We start from the raw sequence: 18,219 nt of genomic DNA, 5'->3' as shown, positions 1-18,219 counted from the left end.
GAGCATGCCAGGCACGCCTATCTTTCACTGCCTCCCGCAGTTTGGCCAAACTCATGCTAGTCGCTTCGAGAACACTGTCCAACCATCTCGTCCTCTGTCGTCCCCTTCTCCTTGTGCCCTCCATCTTTCCCAACATCAGGGTCTTTTCCAGGGAGTCTTCTCTTCTCATGAGGTGGCCTAAAGAGGTAGGGAGTCCCAAAAACTAGGCATAGTCACAGAGGAGGCCCACTTCCATGATCCATCCAGTTGGGCCTCGGCCACCCAAAGGACACCAAGTAAAACCACTCGAGCAGATCTCCATGAAAGGGGCAGGTGCTGACAGAACGAGACAATCCCTCAGATATCCTAATTAGCAACACTTTTGAATAATAGAATCAAGAGTTGGAAGGGACTCCAATGCAATGCAGGAATCTCAGCTGAAACGCCCATCATAACAGAAGGCCATCCAACCTCTCCTTTAAAACCTCCAAGGAAGGTGATTCCGCCAACTCTCGTTGGAGCCTGTTGCACTGCCGAACAGCTCTTACTGCCTGAAAGTTTTCCCGAATGTTTAGTCGGAATCTTCTTTCTTGCAGCTTGAAGCCATTAGTTGTACCCTCCAGAGCAGGAGAAAACAAGATTGCTCCCTCTTCCATTTGACAGCCCTTAAAGTATTTGAAGATAGCAATCATATCTCCGCTCAGTCTCCTCTTTTCCAGGCTAAACATACCCAGCTCCTTCAAGCGCTCCTCATAAGGCTTGGTTTCCAGACCCTCGGTCATCTTGCTTGCCCTCCTCTGCGCACGTTCCAGCTTGTCAACATCCTTCTTAAAATTGTGGTGCCCAGAATTGGACACAGTATTCCAGGTGTGGCCTGACCAAGGCTTTGAACTGTGCCTGGTAATGGGGTTGTTGTAAAATTGAGCTCCCTCGGCTGAATCGCCCTTGCCGCTACATAATGGGGCTGAAAAATACTCCTTCCAGGCCAGCTTCTGCCACATTCAGCCTGCAACTGCTGAACTAATGTGAAGCTAGCTGCTAAACAGGGATGGGGAACAAAGTAATCAGCGCAACTCGGGGCCTTAATCCTTTCCCCGAAGGCTGCTTTTCCTCTGCAACCCCTTCACAATCCACCCAAGTCTCTGTCCGCACCCAGCTGGACCAGGTTTTCCAATTTAAGAGGGGAAAGGAACTAGAACAGGGGTCAGCAAACTTTTTCAGCAAGGGGGCCGGTCCACTGTCCATCAGACCTTGTGGGGGGGGGCAGAGTATATTTTGGGGGGAGGAACGAACTATGCCCCACAAATAACCCAGAGATGCATTTTAAATAAAAGGACACATTCTATACATGTAAAAACACGCTGATTCCCGGACCGTCTGTGGGCCAGATTTAGAAGGCGATTGGGCCACATCCAGCCCCCCGGGGACCCCTTTGTTTGGGGACCCCTGGACTAGAAGAAGGAACTAAAGAGGATGATTGACAGGTGGTGGGGAGCAGGCTTAGGAGTTGCCCCCCCTGCCCGACTCTTCTCTCCTGCAGATCCCATGCCAACTTTTCTCTCCCCACCCCCACCCCACCAAGCACCACACTGCCCTGCCCCAGATTCCATATTTGCTGTCAAATGTCTAATTCCAGCCTGAGGCCAGTTTAAAATAGGGACATGTTTTGTTTAAAATGGGGGGGGGGATCTTGAGTTTGCGGGGTAGGGAGGGAATAGCTTTGAAGGAAATTAGATTTCTGGATTAATATCAAACGATGGGGTTGCTCAGCTGGGACAAATCAGCTTTCGGAGTCACTGGCTTGCCTGTTGCTCCACCCTATTTGCTCCAGATGAGAGCAACCAGGGCTTACCATACTAAATGGGCTAAGAAGAAGAGAACCAGATGTGACAAGAAAGACTTATCAAAACCCACCTCACATCTCCGTTTGCTGTGAACGGCAAATTTCCTACAAGTGACAATCTCGAGTAATTTATGGCCTTTTCTTCCAGAGCATGATTTTTAACTAGTTCTCCAGATCTGTGAATGCTGTAGATATAATCTCACATGAATCACCTCCCTCCAAATCCTGCCAGAAGGTTAACCTTGGCTCAGGTTCATCCAAAGGGCTGATGATGACAACTCTAAGGATTATTTCCCTTCCTTTAATGAGATCGGCATGGGAGCATATACAGGTGAAACTCGAAAAATTAGAATATCGTGGAAAAGTCCATTTATGTAAGCAATTGTTTTCATTAGCTACTGGAGTATAACATATGAGATAGACTCATGACATGCAAAGCGAGATATGTCAAGCCTTTACTTGTTATAATTGTGATGATTATGGTGTACAGCTGATAAGAACCCCAAATTAACAATTTCAACTTTGCGGTTCTCATCAGCTGTACGCCATAATCATCACAATTATAACAAGCAAAGGCTTGAGATATCTCGCTTTACATGTCATGAGTCTATCTCATATATTAGTTTCACCTTTTAAGTTGAATTACTGAAAGAAATGAACCTCTCCACGATATTCTAATATTTTTTTTCTAACATTCTCCGTTCCCTTCCTTCCCCACAACAAACACTCTGTGATGTGAGTGGGGCTGAGAGACTTCGAAGAAGTGTGACTAGCCCAAGGTCACCCAGCAGCTGCATGTGGAGGAGCGGGGATGCGAACCCGGTTCACCAGATTACGAGTCTACCGCCCTTAACCACTACACCACACTGGTGCCCCAAGCCTCCCCCAGTGCAGAGAGGCCTGGCAGCAGCCAAGCTGAAGCTACTATTGCTCCTAGCTAGCAGTCGCTGCACCTTCGAGAAGCTTCCCTCCCTCTTAGCTGAAGGTGGGTTTGCTCTGGCAAAGTTTGAATTCATGTTCTGCAGCGGAGGGCACCGAGGGTCAGTTCAGAAGTGCCTTCACAACAAAGGCAAAGATGAATGACAGCTCCATGCCATCCCAAGAGCAGAGACCGCTTTATTATAAACAGCTGCACTCCATGCGGCCTGCTCTCTCGCACACCTGCCCAGAGCACAAAGTAAGTGCCTTCCCTCCCCCCCCCCCACTGAGCAAACACTAAGCATTCGGAGGTTGAGGGATCAGCAAGGGTCAACACAGCCATATTTATAGACAGAGGAGGCAGAAGCAGAGAGAGGTCAATGCATCACTGCCAACCAACGGCTGCTGCCGCCGCCGCTGCACATCCCCTATCCCTGACAAACCGAATTGCTCCTCGTTATTTATCGTTGGGCTTTATTCTCTAGGACACTGTGATCCCCTCTCAGGATTTGTGCCCTTTCATTTTCTAAGCCTCAATAACTCCTGAACTGCAGTTTCATGCGGTTTTGTGATTGTTAACCCAGCATGTGGACGGGGCTCGGGCCATAAATGCTCCATGAATCTTCTATGGCAAAACGCGGGCCGCGGAAACATTTTCTCCTTCATTTGCAGTCCACAGACGTACCGCAGGCTCTCTCCACTGAGCAAGGCACAACAGCAGCCAGATTTCCCCCCCACCACCACCGTCAAGGAGGAACACTGTTTCCTCACCCCTCAAGAGATAATAAAGATTACTTGGGGAGGGGGGGAGGCGACAGCTCCATGTTTTGCATCTTGGCAGAAAAGCAACAACTCAAGTCAATTTAGACCTTCCATTCAACCACCAACAGAATCCTTTGCAGTCTGGAATTATTATTTGGGGGGGAGGGGTTGTGGGGAAGAGGAAGCACTCACCTTGTGATTTTTCCCGTGGCGGTACATCATCCAGTCCTCCCCATTTGTGCTGACCTCCAGTTTGTATGACCGGACATAGTAGCCATTCTGGGTTTCCCTGGAGATGGCACCCTGAGTAGCAATGGCTGTCAGCACAGTTAGAAAGCGGAGGTCCACCTGTGGGGGGGGGGGAAGGAGAGGGGAAGAGCGCGAAGGAAGAACGACAGAAGCGTCACAAGTTCGGCAGTAGTAAGGTGGACCTGCTCTTTGCTTGAAACGTTTTCAGATGCAACCTTCTCGAAGCAGCACATCCTTCGACAGCAGTTGTGAAGACATATGGGTTTGGTCTGAAGGCATATGAGGCCCCACTGTTCTGGGGCAGGTCAATGCCTGGATCGATGGACATGATCCCATGTACACTGCCTTGGGTGCCAATAAAGGCAGGCTATACAAATGGAATCGTGAGCCACAATGGATCTCGGAGCCACCAACAGCATACAATAGTAGCGTGTTTTGCTAAAGGCATTCTCCAGGTCTCGCCATGTAGGGCTGTAGCTGCTTCAAGAAGGAGATGTTTGAAAGTAGACCTCAGGATCGGGTGCTCAGCTGGTATAAATTAGCATGGCGGTATTTCATTTCTACTAGATCAATGTGACGCAGCTGTAGCTTTTGCCACTGGCCATGTTTAGAGTTGCCTATTCTGTCTAAGCTCTGTTCCAGTATAAGAACTTAATAGGATCAATTTTCAGACCAGCTGAGTTAACATCCCTAGATGTGGAAGCCCGTGAGCCATAGAAGGAAATGTTTTCAGCCTGCCTGGTTTTGCTGCAAGGTTCATAATTGAGGGAGAGAAGCACATTTTGAAAGTGCCCGTCCTGCCGCCTCCTCCCCACTTCCCTGCCTCCCGTTGCTTCGTCAGATTGAACCGTAAACATCTCCGGGATGAGACCCTTACTATGTCTCTTTAAAAAATGCCCAGCACAACTGTGTGCCAGCCTCAGTTGCAAGCCATGATAAAAATTATGCATTGGAGTGGAAGTAATCTGAGCAAAAACAGGCTGTGTGCCCCTTTACCGTTATGTCATTAATCATACAGAGTGGGACAGCCCCCCCCCCAATGCCTTGCTAAGTCTGTTGCAAGCAAATGCCGACAGATTTCAGGAGTGAAAAAGCATTTTTTTTCTGGTTCAGGCAAGGCATGTGCTAGCATTGTGTTGGGAGGAGCCTCCGACCATGAGCTGAATAACAGATTTTGGCTTTGATGTTCTTCAAACCCAAATAAAATCAAAGCTCAAGCCAGAGAATCTTCACCCAAATTAAGCTCTTGCCTCATCTGCAGTGGAAAAGAGGTCAACATGCATTGTTTGGGGCGGGGCGTGTCTTTTCGCATGTAAGATTAAGTTGTGGTGTCCAATTCATGCTTTTTGGAGATTTTTAGTGATGTAGTAGCTTATCAAAGGACGTTGGTGGCGCTGTGGTCTAAACCACAGAGCCTAGGGCTTGCCGATCAGAAGGTCGGTGGTTCGAATCCCCGCGATGGGGTGAGCTCCCGTTGTTCGGTCCCTGCTCCTGCCAACCTAGCAGTTAGAAAGCACGTCAAAGTGCAAGTAGATAAATAGATACCCCTCTGGCGGGAAGGTAAACAGTGTTTCTGTGCGCTGCTGTGGTTCGCCAGAAGCGGCTTAGTCATGCTGGCCACATGACCCGGAAGCTGTACGCCGGCTCCCTCAGCCAGTAAAGCGAGATGAGCGTCGCAACTCCAGAGTCGTCCGCGACTGGACCTAACGGTCAGGGGTACCTTTATCTTTACCTTTTAGCTTATCAAGGCATGCTGGCTTAGTAATTGTGCCATGAAGATTCAGACAGTCGCTCCATTTGTTCCAGTACTTCCCGTGTTGAATGCCCTTTAGCACTTCCCACCACACGGTTCTCCATCCCACCCATATGACTTTTTTGCTGCCACGAACTGGTTCTGTGCAGCCCCTGCTAAAACCTTCCTTTTGTACGTTCCTGCTGGTTTCCCCCAGCTGCTGTTACGCACTGAGATCCCCCGGCAGAATAAATATTGTTCTAGCTGTGCTCGCCTAGCACACGCCTCCTTTCGATCTGTCGCAGAGTCAACGGGGCTCGTAAGCAGCCACGTGCCCTCTTCTCTTAGCCCTCTGGAAAGCCCATCAAGGCTCAGGGGCCACCAGGTCAAGCCGAGACTTTTGTAGGAATGTTAATGGCCTAACAGTGCTGCCTTCAGTTCATGAAGGCAAGAGTCACGCCCGCCTTTGCCAAACAGCAGCTCAATGCCCTCCTGCTGATTCCCAGCATGCAACAAGGAGATTCTACAAGCTTCATGTACTGGGGTCAATTTGACAGCAGGGTAATCAGTTTCGTTTAAGGAGAAAGTGTGTGTGTGTGTGTGTGTGTGTGTGTGTGACCTGAAAGTCCAGAGGGCAGTGGCAGCTCCCTGCCAAGACAAACCATGTGTCTAAACAAAGACACTTGTTTCCCCTCACATCACCCTGCCAAGCCTGCTTCCATGGACACACAGCATGCCAGCCCATGCCAAGCCAATCTTTTTCATAGAGGAGAATGCTAGCTGGGGACTCTAGCTGGCCATGTGTTTGATGACAAAGGCTTGAACATCAGATCTCACCAGTTGCCTGGCAATTCAACTGTTGCTAAGCTGGATATTATGGTTTCGGTACCAGCCTTTCTGAATCGTGCTGCTATCCTTTCCTTGGCTACCGAGTGCCACTTACCCTCTGCCGACTGCTCTCTTGGAGCTGGGCACACATACCTGCAGGAACTCCTTGTTGTTGTCTACATTAGGAGTCCACCCGTTGTCATCACTGTTGAGCCGGCTCTGCTGTGGGGTCCACCTGCCATCCGAGTAAGTAGAGGAGGCCGTGATCTGCTCGTTGGAGATTCGGCCGGATTCCATCCCCAACGGGCTGTTGCACTGAAAGTCTAGAGCAGGTGGAGAGTGGATTAGAAGAGAAAGAAGCCCCCCCCCCCCCCCAATGAATCTCTGCAGCTCCGCTAAGGGAAACGCCGCTAATGGCCTCATAACATCCTATCAAATAAAATAAGAATTAAAAAAACATGTGTCTGCAAAAATGAGCACAAAATAGAATTGTCTCTATGCACCTATGAAAAGCCGATGAAATATTAATGTTCAGAAACAGCCGCGGAAGAGCTCACATCTGGAGCTCTATCAAATCCCTTCTCATCTGCATCAAAGTGCTGCAACTATTGCAGGTCGGGAACATTCTTGCCTGGCAATCTCCTGCAAAGTGCAAGGAAAACTGGAATTCTTCACTAAAAGCCTGAAGAAAGCCCTAAATTTTCCAAGTGCAATTAAATATATTGCAGGTGTGCATAGCTAATTTCCAAATCATCTCTATAAATTAGGTGGTTGTCCGTCCCCGTCCCCCCCGGCAGCATTTACAGTTTTTTTATGCTGTTGTTATCCTGGTGGGCATCTTGCGGCCCTCCAGATGTGGTTAACTCCAACTCTCATCAGTCCCAGCCAGCATGGTCAATGGTCAGGGATTGTGATAGGATTTATAGTTCAACAACTTCGGAAGTAGCACAGGCTCTGAACCCATGACATTAAAAAAAAGATTTAAAAAAACCAAGGTGTGATGTCACACACTAGAGGAAGAGACAACTGTTAACATTCTACTGTATTTTTCGCTCCATAGGGTGCACCGGACCATAGGGCGCACCTCGTTTTTAGAGGTGGAAACAAGAAAAAAAAATTTTTTTTCTTGTTTTCCTCCTCTAAAAGCCCTGTTTTTTTTGAGGATCAGCTAAGTTTTGCAGCTTTTTTGCAAAGGGAAAAGCCCTGTTTTGTTTTGAGGATCAGCTAAAAGTTTTGCAGCTTTTTTGCAAAGGGAGAAAAGCAAAGCTCCTTTTGCAGAGGGGGAAAAGCAAAGAGGAAAAGCCCAATTTTATGGGGTTCAACTCACATTTCTGCAGCTTCTGAAGGAAAGGGAACCATTTCTACAGTTTCCAGACAAATAATCTAATCAGCCAGTCACATGTTGCTGGGGAAACAAACAACCTCCCTCTGTAGCACATTCAACAATGGAGGGCGGGGCTGAAAGGGAGCAGGGACTCTTATCTCTCTCCCGATCTCTTGCTGATCAGCTGCTGAGCGGGGTCCTTTCAACACCCCTTTTTCTCTTTGTAAAATAAAAAGCACTATCTGCTTTTGGCCCCTGGGCAATTCAGCTCCAGGGACCACCATTCGCTTCATAAGACACACAGATATTTCCCCTTAATTTTTAGGAGGAAAGAAGTGCGTCTTATGGAGAGAAAAATACGGTAATTGTTCAAATTCATACTTTTTCAATATGGCTTCAATTTCCTTCCTTCCTTCCTTCCTCCTATACAGAGCATACCCCCAACTCCAATCTGAAATGTTTCTGAACAAATTTATTTCACAAAATTTTGACATTTTAATTTAGGGTTTAGGGTTTCCATAGCAATTTCTAAATCTGCCGCTGAAGCTTGGGTGTTAGCAGTGAGCAAGGAGAACAAAACAAATAAGAGAGGCTCCAGATGACCAAATGTTGAGCTCTGCCGTGAAATTAAAATGGCAAAACTAAAAATAATTCCGAGATGGGGAATTCAGAAAAGTTACCCATACGTGGCTACATTTTTGTTTCATTCAGGGTCCTCAGTGCAGAATCTGGAACTAGAGGAATACTGGCGAACGCTCGAACTGAACAAGATGCCAACTTACTCTCTGGCACCTCCTGTGGAACTAAGTAATAGCGAGCAGAGAAACCATCCTTGGCCACTGCCAAATCTGTGTGGAACGTGAGTGACAAGATGCCAGTAGTTGAGTGGATATCCGAAGGAGTTTTAGTTCCACAGTACCTGCCAATCAAGGGGCCAACTGCAACAGAAACAGAAGAAAAGCACAACTCTCGGTTAGATAAACTTGTCGTCATCTTGCCTACGTGGTTTGGGAAGGTTTGCAGGGGCAGGAATAAGCCATCCGTATTATCAGATGCTACAAGATGAAAATGAAAACATGCAGGGATGAAAACCCCTCACATGTACCCCCTTGTGCAAATTAATTGAAACAAACAATGAATTTAGTACAGTAGTTTATTGTACGAAACTCACATATTGTACAAAACTCACATATACCTTGTGCAAATTAATTGAAACAAACAATGAATTTAGTACAGTAGTTTATTGTACAAAACTCACATATACCGTTACATGTACAAAACTCACATATACGTACATTAGTAACGGATATGACCTCCGCTATTTTTAAGCAGCATCTGAACACGGTTTGGCATGGAGTCTACTTGTTTCGAACAGTCACTCTTAATTTTTGGATTCCTGTGCCACACTTGAATCAGCACCTGACTGAGCTTCTCCATAGTCGTACAGTCTACAGCACGGAGGCGACTTTTGCATATAGCCCACAAATTCTCAATGGGATTTACGTCCGGGGAATCCCCTGGCCAATCAAGTACCTGTATTTGCTGCTCTGTCATGAATTTCTTCAAAAGGGACGCGGGTGGCGTTGTACGTTAAACCAAAGAGCCTAGGGCTTGCCGATCAGAAGGTCGGCGGTTCAAATCCCCACAACGGGGTGAGCTCCCGTTGCTTGGTCCCAGCTCCTGCCCACCTTGCAGTTCGAAAGCACGTCAAAGTGCAAGTAGATAAATAGGTACCGCTCCGGCGGGAAGGTAAATGGCATTTCCGTGCACTGCTCTGGTTCACCAGAAGTGGCTTTGTCATGCTAGCCACATGACCCGGAAGCTGTACGCCGGCTCCCTCGGCCAGTAACGCAAGATGAGCGCCACAACCCCAGAGTCGGACACGACTGGACCTAATGTTCAGGGGTCACTTTACCTTTACATGAATTTCTTCACCACTTTTGATGTGTGACAGGGGGCTAGGTCCTGCTGCAAAATCCCAGTACCACCAGGATACCTCTTTCCCAGCTCTGAAATAACTCTCTTTCATAGAACCTCAATATATTGTGGCGAGCGCATCATTCCTTCTATTGGCTGCAGGCTTCCGACACCATAATAACTGAAGGTTATTTTGTGGGTGCTTGACAGACTGATCAATGTGGCATAGAAAACATGCTTTGTTTCAATTAATTTGCACAAGTGTGTCTCTGTACCCCAGATTTCCAAGAGCTCTTCTCTGAAAGCATAGCAGCCTAAACAGATGCTTAAGCTTATTGGCTGTTGCATAAAATGCTGCCTGCAGCAAGCTTTGTGCATAAGTCAGTAGTCCACCATAAATTTTACCAGCCCATCTACCTACAAACTGGTTCTTGGGCCATGAATGATTATGGTTGCAGTCCTTGAACTCAATGGTGCATAATTCTGAGCAGACATGTCTGGGATTATGCAATAAAGAAATCACATATAGAGAGCTCTCTTGCCTGGTCCTCTGGTGGAGGTTCTTATTCAACGCAAGTACAGTGGTGCCCCACTAGACGAATGCCTCGCTAGACAAAAAACTCGCTAGACGAAGGCATTCGTCTAGCGGAAGGCTGCCTCGCAAGACGAATTTTTTTCCGATTTTTTTTTTCCGTCTAGCGAAAACCGCGGTTTACATTGCCGCTTCGCTAGACGAAAAACCCGCTAGACGAAAAAACTTGCAGAACGAATTATTTTCGTCTAGCGGGGCACCACTGTACCGGTAATCATACATGTTTGTGCCTTTGAAATCCCTAACCTTCAGCTTTTTTCACTTTTAGTGCATACGTTGCTTCGCTACCATGAAAAATTGTGATTGGTCGATTGATGGACAACATTTCTCGGCAACTTTTAAAATAAAAATCGTGCTCAAGGCGTCGTACAAAACTTTTCCGTATGCAATCAATGCAGAAAATGGTCTATTCTATACTTTCTGGCTAAGGGAGTCTCTGAGATCAGAGTACTTCAGAGAACTCTCAAAGATGCCATCTTTGGTCTGATTATATGAATCAGGTTGTTTTAAGGTCTCAATGTATTTTTAACATCACCTGAAGTTACACTGAACCGGTAAGGGTGCAATGCCGGCACAGGAAATAGAAAGGAACTCTATCACTGTTCAATTTAAGCTCTGGTCCCTGCTAAGGACAAGGCAACAACATGTGAGATTGGATGGAGCCGTAAAGTGTTAGCAATTTATGACCTTTATGGAATTCTGCAGGCTCAAAATTGATGCTGTTAGTGTGACAGTAGCCAGACACGGAAGAGAGCCTTGGCGATACATCACTTTAATCCTTACCTTGAGGAATACCGTCCCAGATGTCCAGCCAATCATACTTGCAATCTCCCTCCCCGACTTGCAAGGGGTCGTGCTCCAGGTCAAAGGTTAAAAACTGAAGGACGATCTCCATCTTTGGCTTGGCCATGATGGTGAAAGCACAGTCCAAATTGTGAGGGTACTTATCAGGGAAACCCGGGGATTCAATGGTGCCGTTCGAAGCGGTGAAGTTTCTGGAACAATCTTCAGAGCCTACAGCGAGAAACAAGGGGACATTAACATACCACATCGGCATTAACAGTAGCCAAGCTGAGAGGCGTAATTCATAATTGTGTGTGTGTGTGGGGGGGGTTTTTTTAAAGCACTTAAATCCCTCATGCAGAAAATTGCCACAGCCTCGCAAAAGTATTAATTATTAATATTACTGTCCCCATTTTATTTTCCATCAGAGTGGCAATTAGGAAAGCAGCCTTACTGAGGTGACACCTGAAATCCAGCATCTTAAGCACTATAAAAACGGAACATGAAAAGTCGCGGCTGGCACAGCGGCTCAGCTTTAAACGTCTGGGGGGGTAGGAATGAGGGATTTGGTCGAGAGGACAAACAGAACCCCCTTTCTCACTTGTCCATGCTAACCGCCAGAAATGCAAGTTATTCACATCCTTATGGAACGCTTTCAGACTGCCAGCAACACAAGACAATATTACCACTTATTTAGCGGTGAACCCAACACTGCCCTCCATTGTGCCACAGCCGGCTAAGTGCCTTCAATTTCTTGCTGACCCAAGGTGCCTTGGGGGGAGAAAGGGGTTGCATTCTGTTCAGGCTATGACTGCATAAAAAACTATCGCTCTGTAGGGACCAGACAATTAGCAATTGAATTCTCTAGCCCACGGGTCACTGGGAGGGGAGAGGAGGGGTTGGAACAAGGAATTTTACAAGACCCCCGATGTTCCACTGCTTTAACAGAGGATTAACTTTCACAACTGTTCCGTCTTTTGTTTTATTGCGCAGGCGTTGCTCAGAAAAACGCACAATTCCAACTGTGAGCAATTCCTAACACACTGCTAACAACCACCACAACAGAGCTGTTTGTGTGTGCGCTTGTGCTATATTGAGAGAGAGAGAGAGAGAGAGAGAGAGAGAGAGAGAGGTGATTCGGCCCCTTTAAGGGAGATGAAAGATGCACAATGGCAATGTTAAACTAATGGCTATGTAAATTAATTTAATCAGATGACTTCCAAAATGAGTGGGTCTTAATTGGATTGCCTGGCAATGTAGACTCTAGTTGACCAGCTTAGATATAGGCATCTGAAAACAAATCACCAAATTTGCTAACACAACAGACCACACGTAATGGGCTTCTTCTCATTCTCCTTTCATTTCAAAACCATTACTAAAGGGCACGGAACAGAAGACCCCGCATGGCCTGTATATACTTTGAATATGTAATTCAGAGATAAAGTGCTTTGATATTTAAATAACATTTTGTATTCCTAAGAGGAGGAGGAGTTGTTTTGATTTCTTTATGTGTGTGTGTGTATAGCTATGGATATTGGATTCCACAGTGTAAAGCAGACTTTCTCAAAGTTGGGTCCCCAGATGTTGCTGTACTACAACTCCCATCATCCCTTGCTAGCTAGGGGTGGATGGGAGTTGTAGTCCAACATCTGGGAATCCAAGACTTGATAAAAGCTGGGAGTGGGGGGAGGAGAGAGAGGGTGGGAGAGAGACAGACTGTCTGGGATGATGAAGAATAAGTCTTGGGATATTATCCCGGTCACTGAACGACTCTCTAGTAAACTACCGGGTGAGGAAGTTCATTTGAATTTCTCAGTTGTGTCCCAGGCAGTCAATGCCCTTTTCAAAATGAGTTGTTTTCCCTATGAAGGAAGACATGATCGTTAAGAACACAACACCACTAGGGCTGGGCAATAACTTGATATATCACCCATAACCCAAGTCCATATATCATGAATCATGATGTGTGTTAGAACTGAGTGATATATCATCCAAATCCAGATTCAAGTCCATATTATGATATTGGTTTCATAATTTTGATCTGGCAGTATTATATTGCGAAACATAATTGTGGGGGACGACGACGACCATGAAGCCAGCCAATGCCTAGACATCAGGGGTCAGCAAGGTTTATCTTGCCTGGAACAGATCAGACCCGCAGAAATCACTCCATGGGCCAGATCGCGCCCAACCACGATATGCAGCGTCTGCGCAGACGTGATTTTCGATGCCGCTGAAGTGAGTTCCCGCACCGTGCCGGTTTAGCGCAGTGCGCAAGTGGGCAACTCGGGGGCAGCTCATGGGCCGGTCAAACGACCTCCGCGGGCCGCTTCCGGCACATGGGCCTTAGGTTGCTGACCCCTGCTCTACATAGCTCCACCCATATTTCAGACACTGTGATATGTCAGTATATCGTGGTGTTTAGCTGGTGATATATCACGAAACTGAAAACCAGCTCCATCATTATTTCAGACATAAAAGTATGCTGGACATAATCTTAGGTGGGAGGAAGGTAGCAGAACAATTCTTGGAAAATGAGACTCGGCAAAGACTTCCTTCCTTCCTTCCTTCCTGATCAACTTCAGAACATCCTTGGCAAATGTAACAAAGGAGTCCAAAAGTAATTGGAAGAGGCCAAAGGACATTATGAAGCCACATGACTAACTAGGGCTGGACCTGTACAACACAAAACAATGAGGATATAAAACACTCTAAGCTCTTAGGAGAAACAGTAGGGCTAAAGTGTAATAAATAAGTAGCCTGAAAGGTTGTTCTGGGGAGTTTCTTGCACCTACAGAATTGAAATGGATATTATTATTAATTTAATTTATTATCCGACCTTTCACCCGGAGGTCCTAGGACAGGTTAGAACAATTTGAAATACAACATTAAAAATGCCAGCCTGCCAGCTTCTCTTTGTAGTTGGTTCACATTTGTTTTCCTCAATATACAATTAGCTACACAGATATCTGCAAACGCTAGGAAGCAATATTTGTGTTGGGGCTGGAACCCAGTTGAATAAATCTTGGTTGATTAGTCATAGGGCTTTTAATTAAGTATTGATTAAAACTGCATAAATTTGCATATAAATAAAACAAACAGTTTGAAACAAACACACTATTTTTAGATGATGGCGGGCATACATGACAAAAGGTGCCATCTTTGATGAGACACCCCCTTCCACGTGACAGAAGAAAGTGGAATGCCTCCTACAAGAAGGGGCATGTTTCACCTTACAGTTTTTACTTTGAAATTAATGTAATTTTAAACGAAACTCTGGTGCCTGAAGATTCGAGAGCACTTTTGTTTAACTGACCAAAAGCAGTTTTGAGCAGTTAAACGAATCAGTTAGTTAGCCAAACAGTGCAATCCCGACTAGTGTAAAATGAGGATGAAGACAGCTTTCAACAGTTCCACAATCACAACAGCACTTCTTCCTATCCACACAACCAATTCCCACAATTCCTGCAAATGGGAATTGCGGTGGAACATTTTCCCCAGCATGCTGCATTCCAGAGGAGGCACAGCGGATACAGGAGAAACCAAGTATAAACCAGTCCTGCTGAACAAAGATTCTCAAACTCTGGCACAGTGAGTTTCTCCATGTCACGAAAGATATTGTTCAAGCCAAATCTAACCAGAAGTCCAGACATGCTGATTTTATTAAAACCATGCACTAGCACTCAAGTCGGTGCACCCCAACCATTAGGTCCAGTCGTGACCGACTCTGGGGTTGCGGCACTCATCTCACATTATTGGCCGAGGGAGCCGGCGTACAGCTTCCGGATCATGTGGCCAGCATGACTAAGCCGCTTTCTGGCGAACCAGAACAGCGCACGGAAACGCCGTTTACCTTCCCGCTTCAGCGGTACCTATTTATCTACTTGCACTTTGACGTGCTTTCAAACTGCTAGGTTGGCAGGGACCGAGCAACGGGAGCTCACCCCGTCACGGGGATTCGAACCGCCGACCTTCTGATCGGCAAGCCCTAAGCTCTGTGGTTTAACCCACAGTGCACAGGGACAAGAAATAAACAACATGAACAGCAGTCCACATACAGAAAAAAAATATACAAATGAAACTGAATACAACACAAATGAAACCAGCTGAACGGGAGATGGAACAAAAAAATATGCATTTTGCACACACACACACACACACACACACACAAACCCCTCAATAAGGCTAATAAAGAGGAAGGAACTGCAGATCTGTGGAGGTGAGTTCATTTCGCAGCCTTGGGACAAGTGGTCCAGCACCTTTCCACAATCTTCTTCACGTTGCATACAGCAGGGTCCAATGACTTCTTAGCTAAGTGCCAACTACTCACATTGAACCCAGAAGCATCCTGAAGGCCAGTGCAGCTGTAACAATACTAGTTGAATATGCATGTGCTGACTCACATCTTCAAGGAAATGCACAGCAGCAATTTACAGTAGTTGAACCTTCTGAATTGCCTTTATGGGAAAATCTATTTACGTACAGCACTTAAAACAGTGCTGAAGTCTGAACTTCATGGATTAGAGTTGGAAGAGAAGCCCAAGTTCAAACAGGACCGGGAAGGCCCAAGTTCAAATCTTCACTCATCTGTGAAGGTCAACGGGTGGCAATGGGGATGGTCACTGTATCTCATTGCTGTCATGAGGATGACACTTACGCTGCCCTGAGCTTGTTGGATGAAGAGCAGGTTACAAATGCAATTAAGAAATGTATTTAAGTATATAAGCCATGGGTTTTGCAAAGGTATCAGGTATACCTACAGAACTGATCCCGGAACTATAACATCACAGACTCGCCTAACAATAAACTATAGATTACCAATACATGAATTGATAAACTATAGATTATCAATACATGAATGAGCCTTGAATGCACTCCTTCCTTCCTCTGGCACAGCCACGAGGAGGAACTCAGAAGCTTTAAGTTTCATTCTGAACTAGCTGCAGTTTAGTGTTATGTACAATGGGACGCGGGTGGCGCTGTGGTCTAAACCACAGAGCCTACGGCTTGCCGATCAGAAGGTCGGCGGTTTGAATCCCTGCGACGGGGTGAGCTCCCGTTGTTCGGTCCCAGCTCCTGCCCACCTAGCAGTTTGAAAGCACGTCAAAGTGCAAGTAGATAAATAGATACCGCTCTGGCGGGAAGGTAAACGGTGTTTCCGTGCGCTGCTCTGGTTCGCCAGAAGTGGCTTAGTCATGCTGGCCACGTAACCCGGAAGCTGTACGCCAGCTCCCTTGGCCAATAAAGCAAGATGAGCGCCGCAACCCCAGAGTCGCCCGCGACTGGACCTAAGGGTCAGGGGTCCCTTTACCGTTATGGTTTACTGAAACACACAGTTCTTCAAACTTTGGTTTATGAAGCAGGTTGTTTTCAATAATATGATAGTTAGGATTTGCCACAGTTTAGGTTCAGACTCTAATCTGAAAACTAATCTGCTCCTCGCCGTTGTGAAGGAGAAAGAAACAGGAGTGTAGGAGCATGCAAAAAAACAACTCACCCAGGCTCATTCACATAAAAATAAACCATAGTTTAAGTTCAAATGCAGCCTGAAACTCGGCTGAAGGCAGCTTATACTTTTGCCAGAGTTTGAGCTTCATTGACACACCAGTGATGGATAATGGTCATTCACCATGTTCTAGGAACAAAAGCCCTATGCCATAGCACATTCCTGAAAACTCTGATCTGGAAGGCACACGAGGGACAGGAAAAAATTATGTAAATTGTGTAAGATCAGCACCTGCATCAACCTCTGCATGGACCACACAGCAGAATCTCTTGTGTGCCTCTGAATTCATGCTTCCACCATTCATTAAGGTTTCTGAGTAAGGTTAGGAAGCTTGTTTGCCCCCCTTCTCTCTCTCTCTCTCTCTCTCTCTCTCTCTCTCTCTCTCTCTCTCTCTCTCACACACACACACACACACTTTCTCTCTCTCTCTGTGTGTGTGAGAGAGAGAGAGAGAGAGAGAGAGAGAGAGAGAGAGAGACTGACTCTCTCTTTCTCTCTCTCTCACACACACACAGAGACAGAAAGAGTGTGTGTGGGTAAATGAGAGAGAGAGAGAGAGAGAGAGAGAGAGAGAGAGAGAGAGAAAGAAAGAAAGAAAGAAAGAAAGAAAGAAAGAGAAAGACTCTCTCTCTCTCTCTCACACACACACACACACAGACAGAAAGAGTGTGTGTGTGTGTGTGTGAGAGAGAGAGAGAGAGAGAGAGAGAAAGAGACTGACTCTCTCTCTCTCTCTCACACACACACAGAGAGAGAGAGAGAGAGAGAGAGAGAGAGAGAGAGAGAGAGAAAGTGTGTGTGTGGGTGAATGAGAGAGAGAGAGAGAGAGAGAGAGGAGAGAGACTGACTCTCTCTCTCTCTCTCTCTCTCTCTCTCACACACACACACACACAGAGAGAGAGAAAGTGTGTGTGTGGGTGAATGAGAGAGAGAGAGAGAGAGAGAGAGAGAGAAAGAAAGAAGAAAGAAAGAAAGAAAGAAAGAAAGAAAGAAAGAAAGAAAGACTCTCTCTCTCTCTCTCTCTCTCTCACACACACACACAGAGAGAGAAAGTGTGTGTGTGTGTGTGTGTGTGTGTGTGAGTGAGAGAGAGAGAGTGTGTTTCTTCATGTTCTACTCGTGACATAAACCTCCTGTACTTCTCCCATACAAGATGCTAGCAAAGGAATGTCTGGCAACCCAGAGCCCTCGCTATCCTTCTTCAAGACACAGCCAGGCCTCTCCTTGAGCACTTAAAAACATCGCCCCACCCACGCTTGCAGGCACAACACAAAGACTATTTTTAATTCTCAAAAAAATTCCCATCCCCACACCCACCCATCTGACAAATATTTAGACAGAGCCAATTTAAAAAAGGCCTCTGATTAGCTTTTCACTTTCTCCAAGAATAGTTTTGTATTAGAAAGGCATTATGAATAGTTCCTCTTATACGGGGCTCAAGAGGCGCCCGTCTTGCTGCCTTGATGGCACTGCCAACAGCAGCCCGTTTCAGCCAGCATTACAACCAGTTGCAAAACCCTTGGCTTCTTGAAAAGAGAAAACACAAGGCTATTGATCTGTGCTTGAATCACATATTCGCAGGAGAGCGGGGAGGGGAGAGACCTCACTGCAGATCTGAGAGAGGACCACTTTCGCCTAGCCTTGACTTTAACAAGCTTTTGCCACAGAGAACAGATATACTGTTTGTAGTTCTGGACTATACGGGATAATTTAATGAAGGAGCTTGCTTTCGATGCCATGGTAAAAAATAAAAACACATAGTTAATACTGTACGTCGCTAAAACAT

General features: G+C 46.2%; 1 protein-coding gene across 3 annotated transcripts in view; it reads right to left on the bottom strand.

The window, feature by feature from the left end:
- Positions 1–18,219, bottom strand: part of NRP2 (neuropilin 2) — a 216,527-nt gene that overhangs the window by 109,676 nt on the left and 88,632 nt on the right. For all 3 annotated transcript variants that reach the window (XM_033170007.1, XM_033170016.1, XM_033169999.1), the window contains exons 4-7: positions 10,928–11,158; positions 8,418–8,573; positions 6,465–6,634; positions 3,695–3,850 (exon numbers count right to left, since the gene is read on the bottom strand). In XM_033170007.1, coding sequence (XP_033025898.1) covers positions 3,695–3,850; positions 6,465–6,634; positions 8,418–8,573; positions 10,928–11,158 — 713 coding nt within the window. The remainder of the gene's footprint in view (positions 1–3,694; positions 3,851–6,464; positions 6,635–8,417; positions 8,574–10,927; positions 11,159–18,219) is intronic.

Source organism: Lacerta agilis, chromosome 1, assembly GCF_009819535.1.
Source record: "Lacerta agilis isolate rLacAgi1 chromosome 1, rLacAgi1.pri, whole genome shotgun sequence".
NCBI classification, from domain to species: domain Eukaryota; kingdom Metazoa; phylum Chordata; class Lepidosauria; order Squamata; family Lacertidae; genus Lacerta; species Lacerta agilis.
The sequence above is the reverse complement of the archived record's forward strand: the minus strand, read 5'-3'. Positions and strand labels throughout refer to the sequence as shown.